The sequence below is a fragment of the Musca autumnalis genome, unplaced genomic scaffold (assembly GCF_047663935.1).
Source record: "Musca autumnalis isolate F117 unplaced genomic scaffold, ASM4766393v1 scaffold_4, whole genome shotgun sequence".
Lineage (NCBI taxonomy): Eukaryota > Metazoa > Arthropoda > Insecta > Diptera > Muscidae > Musca > Musca autumnalis.
The window spans coordinates 166,329,388-166,337,160 of NW_027411977.1; the positions used below are offsets into that span (position 1 = coordinate 166,329,388).

At 32.6% G+C, this 7,773-nt stretch overlaps 1 protein-coding gene across 1 annotated transcript in view; it reads right to left on the minus strand.

Annotated features, from left to right (window-relative positions):
• The window catches only part of Alg11 (ALG11 alpha-1,2-mannosyltransferase), a 93,568-nt gene extending 87,049 nt beyond the window's left edge, over positions 1 to 6,519 (minus strand). Inside the window, exons 1-2 of the mRNA XM_073986998.1 lie at positions 6,399 to 6,519; positions 6,147 to 6,351 (exon numbers count right to left, since the gene is read on the minus strand). Of these exons, the coding sequence (XP_073843099.1) occupies positions 6,147 to 6,351; positions 6,399 to 6,412 (219 nt within the window). The 5' untranslated portion in view covers positions 6,413 to 6,519. The remainder of the gene's footprint in view (positions 1 to 6,146; positions 6,352 to 6,398) is intronic.
• Positions 6,520 to 7,773: the final 1,254 nt, after the last annotated feature.

Here is a 7,773-nt window from a genome sequence, read left to right on the forward strand (position 1 = left end):
TCAGTACTACTGTATGGATCTGAAACCTGGTTAGTGAACGAAAACATTAACAAAAAACTGCAAGTTTTCACTAACAGATATCTTCGCAATATTCTTAAAATATGGTGGCCAAGGACCATTTCAAATGAAGACCTTCTACAACTGGCTGAACAAGAAGATATAAACACACAAATAAAACGACATAAATATAACTGGATTGGCCACACAATCCGTAAGCCTTTTGATGATAAATTATATAAATAATAAATAATGATATATGTATAAAATCTTCAGGGTAATCGCAAAAGAGGACGGCCAAAAAACACCTGGCGAAGAACCATTCTTAATGAAACCGGAAAACATTTAATGAGTTAAGATATATTGCATCGGATAGAGTAAGATGGAGATTGTATGTAAATAGTTTATTTTCCTGATATAATACGCTAATAAATAAAATTTGCAACATATTCAACGGATACACTATAAGTGACGACGTTGCTCTGTCTTTTGAAATCAACATACAGCTCGCAATATTAAAGAGCTTTGAAATATGGTACTGCAGATTTCTTTCACGTTCACGTTCGGTGCACGTTTTAATATAGCCTCCCTAAAACACTCCGTTTTGGAATAGCCCCATATAAAGGTACCACCGGATTTAATTTTTTTTGAAGTTTTTAGTCATATTTTTCTATCAAATTAGTTATGGTTGTAATTTTGCGTTCACAGAAGATAGAAAACTTGTTCAAAAAGAACTTTCCGTGTATATACGGATTTTAGTATGGAGCTAACGAACCGGTTTTGCTCATATATTAGACATTGCTGTAGGGAACAAGTGTCGTTTAGGGGCACCTCTAGGATAGGTCTGAAATTCTTACCATTGCACAGTGGATCCACCCAATGGCCAAAAATAGAAAAATGAATGTCAAAATTTTGGTACAACATCTGGCAACTCTGACAGCTATTATATGGACCTTTTTAAAAATATATTAGTTTTTGTTTCATTCGAACGCGATCTTCTTAAGAATAGCTTCAAAAATCGGAACATTTGACTAATATTTTTTGTTGTGAGTACAACCTATATTTTAAGTGCAAGTAAATATATCACGAATATTGTCAATTATTTCATATTCCATTTCAGAAAAAAAGCATAATTTTTTTTCGCGCTACATCAACGATTTTTGATATGTAGGTTAAGAAAAAAATTCCCAGTACGAATCTGGTCGCGAGCCAATTTTTGGTTGTTGCGGACAAAAGATATAGCGCTTTTATTTCGCTTTTTAAGGAAGAAAATATTATAAAAACGCTTATTATTTTAATGAGCACAATTGTTACAAAAAAGTTCTCTCGAAGTGACTTCAGTGAGTAGATTGCATAAAACCTGCAAAATGTTACACAGAATTCGCGGAATGTACATAACATTGATAAATTATTGAATATAAGTAATTTTTTTCAAAATTAAGGCCCATTTAGTGGTCATAGAATTACATAAAAATTTGTTGTGGATCAAAACTTCACGGCGAATTAAATGAGACTACAATCATACAGATTGGTGTTATAGTTTCGATGTTACAGCCAAAATAAGCACATATTTTGGTCAAAAAAATAATTTTTTGTTTGAAAAAATATTTTTTCACATGCATTATGTAGTAGAAAATATTGGAAAATTCTATAGGAATACTTCCTTCGTTTTGCTTAAATCTCCCAATAAAATAGACGGATTTTGCTTTACTGACATTTTAAAGCTTTCCCATTGGGGAAGATAATTGGGTTGATTAGGATATACCTCAAAGCTTTTGAAATGGAAATAGAGGTCAAATAACCCATTTTAATTTATATTCATTTTAAAATACGTGTAAATCGCGTAATTATCAAAATCATTTTTTCCGCATGTGATTTTCATGTACAGCAAGACCATATCTATTAAGTTGTATATATTTTTCGAAATATAATTTGGACTCTAAGATGTACCATCGGCTGCATATTAGCATTAAAAAACCTATAAAATATCGCTAATTTACACAAAGTGCATACAATTTTTTTCCGCATCCGGTTTCAGTGTCCACCATGAAAATCTACATCGATATATATCTATTTAAAGGCGATCAATCAAGAACCGTGGATGTAGCATCACACACTATTTTTTGGGATAAAATGAATGTAGCTTCCTTATCAGCAGAGATGGTCTGTCTACAATAATGACGTATATGACATACATTTCTGACGTATATTACATACGTCGGAAACGTCGTAAACCTAGCCAAACAAACAAGGTTTTTGACAGAATAAACAAACGAATTTTATATCCTAAAAATCTATGTTTTTCTATAATAATAAAACTCATTTTATTCTGAGATCCTATTTTATTACAAAAAAGGCATAAAAAGATTTCACTCTAAAATGTACATTTTATATATATTTTTTATATTATATGGACATTATACATAAGTCCCAATTTACATTAGGCGAGTTTACTTGCGGCAATTGTCAGTTTGTTGGTGAGAGAGGGTGATGAGAGGCAAAGGGTTACCATATGCCTCACCTCTCTCTCCTACAAAATGACAATTGCCGCAAGTAAACTCGCCCAATGTAAATTGGGACTAAGTTTGTTTATTACTTCACCCGCAAATTCTTTGAATCTACGTAAAGTTGTGGTAGAGTTCGGAATATGTTGTAGATGGCGTGCTAAGTGGGTAATCCAATGTATTGTTCAATTATTTCACTTATTTTAAAAATTAAAATATTAATAAAAATATGCTGTTATTTAAAAAAAGGTACGGACGCTCTTCAATAACAAAGACATGCTTGCAGAATTAATATTAAGTGAAAAATATGATGGTAACATACAGTTTTTGAGGTTTATGACATTTACTACTTTTTATACGTTTTTTACGGGTATATGACGTTTTCGACGTTTACAACTTTCTTACAGTCGAAAACCTAAAAAATCTTCATACAGACCATCTCTGCTTATCAGTGAAGTTTTGAAATCTCTGTTTCCGCTAAAACGAAGATGCTGCACTAGTTTTTTCTTTGCAGTGGAAACAATCCGCAGAAAACGCGATAAAATAAATATTTTCCACTATGAGTAGGCAATAAACCGAGTAGCTATGAAATAATTGGAGTAGCTACGATGTAATGAAGAACTTTCTAAAAAAAAAAAAAAAAAAAAAAAAAACGGAAGAGCAAACCGTAATTAAAGTAATTAGATCCCCAATTTCTAGCTTTAACAACTTTTTTCCCTGCACGAAAATTGATTGTCATTTACATACATACCACATCATATATCTGTTGATTATTATAAACATTAAATTTTTTATATTGTATTATTAATTTGTATTCAATTTACAAGTTGCTTTAACATTGGAGTAGCTATGATGTAATGAAGAATTTTTTCTAGCTTTAACCAGTTTTTATCACTGCGCGAAAACTTATTATCATTTGCATACCACATCATACATCTCTTAATGATCATTTCATAATTTAACTAATAACTTATACGATATACTTATTATTAATCTGTTGCTTTAAAATTGGAGTAGCTATGACGTAATGAAGAATTTAAAAAAAAAAATTAAAGAATATAATTGTAACCAAAATAATTAGATCTCCAATTTCTAGGTTTAAGATGAATTATATATATGAAATTGTTTTTAGAGTAGCTATGATATCTAGGTGGATTCTTTGTAATTATATAAATTGGCCTCAAAATTGGCTTCAATTGCAAAGCAAATAAATAAATAAAATAAATAAAAAAAAAAAATACGCGATATTTTCAAAAACAATTTTAGGTGATTTTTCTACTTTAGAATTTCTCGTAATTCGCGTTTTAGATGGATTTTCACGAGGAATGATTTATTGCATCCGGAACGTAAAAATCTAAAATGTGCAATAGAGTACGAGGAAATCGAATGACAATTGTAAAAATTAGGCCCGAAAAATATGATTTTTTGAAAAATGTTCGCACAAAATTTTCGTATTTGGATGCAGATTTCTGTGAAGCTGTGTAGGCTACATTCACGACACATATATCAAATAACTCAGAATCGCAAGTACTACAATCCTATATATGACTTTTTGAAAAACCTGTTTGCGGAATGAAATTAGAAGAAAATTTCAAAAAACACTGTAAATCTGGCTTCAAAATGTCAGCATAATTTAATGGTAGAAGCAGATGAAATTTTGAAAAGTAATACATTAGTGAGATGATCCTTATTTAGTTTGCTTCTACTTTTACTTTGACAGGAAAATCGAGAGAAGTGTGGTTTACCCACAAATCAAAAATATTTAATTTGTATAATATACAATCACAAGTCGCGTTTTCTAAATGGGTAAACCTTGGCTTCAGCTATGTTAAATTTTCAAAAATATTGGTGATATACAAAATATCGCGAAACTAATAGGTATACCAAAATATTATAGTGGATTTTGAAGGAGAAGGTAATAGCTTAATTTTCATTAAAAATAGTGTTTGTGTTGTGTAATTCCAGTTAGCGGAATATTTTCTTAGTGTATTTTGTATAGCCAATTCGATCATATACTTAAATTTGACCTACCTTTTAGTCATGATGCCCATCTCAGGAATAATTTTCAAAGTAGGTCATGGGTTTAAGATTATTCAGTATTAAAATCAGCTGCCATCTAGTGCCAGACTATAAATGGTGGGACGCTGACTAAATGTGCCCTATAATAGGGTTTCTATGGATATATTAGCGTATAACTCTGTTATCTGACCACGTACATTAACATAATTGGCATTAGTGGCAAGATGAAAAAATCTTCTTCCAAAATTTTTCTTACTTTGGCTACGTGCCTTCCAGGAAGAAAGCTATAAGATCTATATTACAAATTTTATCAATTTTCAGACAAAAATTTTGTTTTTTTTTTTTTAACCCAGATATGCACAACGTCCTATATATAGGACACACAAAATTCTTGCTAATTTGATATGTTATTTTTATCAAAGTACCGTTTATTTTGTTGATATACTCAGTATACATCTGTAGCTCTTGGGATATTATGTGATTCCAATATTTTGAGCTACTATTTTTGAGTTTTGAGGTCTAGTTCATCGAAGTTGCTACCTATCGCTTAGTTTTAACAATGATTAGCGTTATGACCGATTATTTATTGGGTAGTTTTATAACGAAAACAAACACGATGTGGAGCCTACTATGAAAAAACGTTAACTAGATGCCAAAAAGGTGTCTTTGGACTATATGTCAAATGTTTTGTGTCCCATAACTCCCAGTTATATGATAAAAACCTGTGTCCAAAAGAGGCCTCAAAAAACCACTTTTTTCAAAAAAAAAATTGAAAAACATATAAACATACTGTTATTATTTCACGTTTGCTTCTAAAATAATATAAAAATACTTTTAAAATGATCACGATCAAGCAATGGCCATATCTGGGTTAATTCGCTAAATTGGTTGGATCTTATGTTGTTTTGGAAATTGGTTTCTTTTCCGAAGCCTATTTTTGCATAATAAGATAACACTGCTCAACAAAATTAAAAAAGTTGAATGTTTCAGACGAAGTTGCAGTTGTTTCTAGATGATATCGGCGAGTTATTTGCAAATCCGGTACCGGGTTTTCTCCATCAGCTCTTGTTTTTGAGATATAGCTCAAAATCGGTTTTTACGAGTTTTACCCAGACTTTCGTTATTTTCGGATACAAACAATTATTTTTTGTGGGTTTTTCGACATTAATCTATTAAGCAGATGTTGTACGCTCGATACAAATCATTTTTGAAGTAGTTATGGTGAGTATATATAGACCCATATCTAGTATGTATAGACCCATATCTCGGGAAGTATGGACTCGTTGTATTCACTCGTTGACAAGGTCTATCTTCTGTAAAAATTTCAGCCCGATCCGAGAGTTGCCCACAAACAACATAATGGTGTTACAGTACAAAATTTCCTAAATGTCAAGAGCCATATCTCGAGAAGTATGGACTTCCCCCGGAAAATTATATATCGTTGTATTCAGGGTGCCAAGGGCTATCTATTTATTTTACACAACGCCGAAATTTCAGACCGATCCGAGAGGAGCCACTAAACGACATTTAAGCCCATTTTTTTTAGAAGTATTATTAACTGAATAGATACATATCAGCATATTTAATGTGCCCAGTTTGTGAGTCACTGTAGTTCAGAGGCCTTACCTGCAAAGATCTGACTGCACACCATAAAACCCGCTCTCCACCACCACCAGCATTACAATATGGATGAAATATGCCAACATTCACAAAATTCTCATTTCGATCACCCAGTTTCGATTTTCTCGACCGCAAGTATTGCCGCAAACAATATAATGCCAGCCCAAAAACAACCAGAAAGAACAGCAATATACCATTTGCTAGATAAAATCTGTAAAATATGTTAGTAAATAAAAAACAATTTTCTTATTAACTTGCATTTTAAAAAACATCCTTATTCCCAGTTGAATGCAGTTGAGGGACTTGACTTTTCTTATTGAGAGTTTGCTTCTTCTTATATCGATAACATATGGTATGTATGGTTAAACTGATAACATGTAATGGGTATTTTACACGACATGTTATTTTACATATGTTGTGTTGTCACAGTGCATCATGGCCCAATTATAGATCTGTCAGGTTACCCTAAAATTTGCAACAAATTGTACGAATTGTCTGTTAACTCTAAAGCCACACGTTGAAACTTTCATACGAAACTTTCAAAGCTTTTGGGAGAGAGCGGAGGTGGAGGAGCTCATTCACTTCCACTATCTCCAAAAAGCTGTGGAAGTTTCGTATGAAAGTTTCAACGTGTGGCTTTAGACTAACACAAAAATTCAGAAAAAAAGCGAATTGAGGCCCAGCAAAAAATTTTGGAAGTTGTGCAATTGGAGTTATGATTTCACAACATCCTTCGATGTAGTCCAACAGAGTTATTAAAAATTCACTCCGTTCGATACATTTTATAAGCAGTTGCTGTAGAGATCCCTACAGAAAAAACAGTTGGTTGATCCCTACACATTTCTTCAAAAGATAAACAAGAGTGTATACATTTCGAAGAATTAGTTATAAAAAAGAAAGAAATAAAAACTTAAGTTGCAAACATTTTTAATGGAGTGGAGTTGGAGTCCATGTCGAAAGCTGAACTAGTGATGGGAAGGCAACATAAAAAACATTCGGATGTTTAAAGAAAATCAGATGCGCTTGGATTAAATCGAGAACGGAGGAAGTAAGCTCAAATGTGATTGAGTTTATTGAAAAACTTTTTATACCCTCCACCATAGGATGGGGGTATATTAAGTTAGTCACTACGTTTGTAACTACGTAGCCATGTCCGTTCGTCTGTGGAAATCACTCTAGCGTCCGAACTGATTGACGTACATAGGTGGATGAAATTTTGGGAAAATCTATTATATGTACGTAGAACTTTTGGTGTTGAAAGCGGGCTATGTAGGTTCACGCTTTCGTGTAGCCCCCATACAAAATGACGCGTGACGCGTCGTCCTTTTAAGGAATTTTTAAGATATTTGTCCCATTTTACCACCGAATTGGTTGTAAATTGGTATTTTGTGTCTCCAGAGGCCAAAAAACATGCCTACCAAAGTTGGTTTATATAGGTCCATGTTTTGGTATAGCCCCCATATAACGCCCCATATAAAGTACGCGTCATTTTGATATATTTTGAATGTGTTAGTCCCATTTGACAACAGAATCGGTTGTAACTTTGTATTTTGTGTTTCCAGAGGCTAAGAAAAATTTCCACCGTAAAGTGTTTATATAGATCCACGTTTTGATATAGCCCCCATAGGACGTT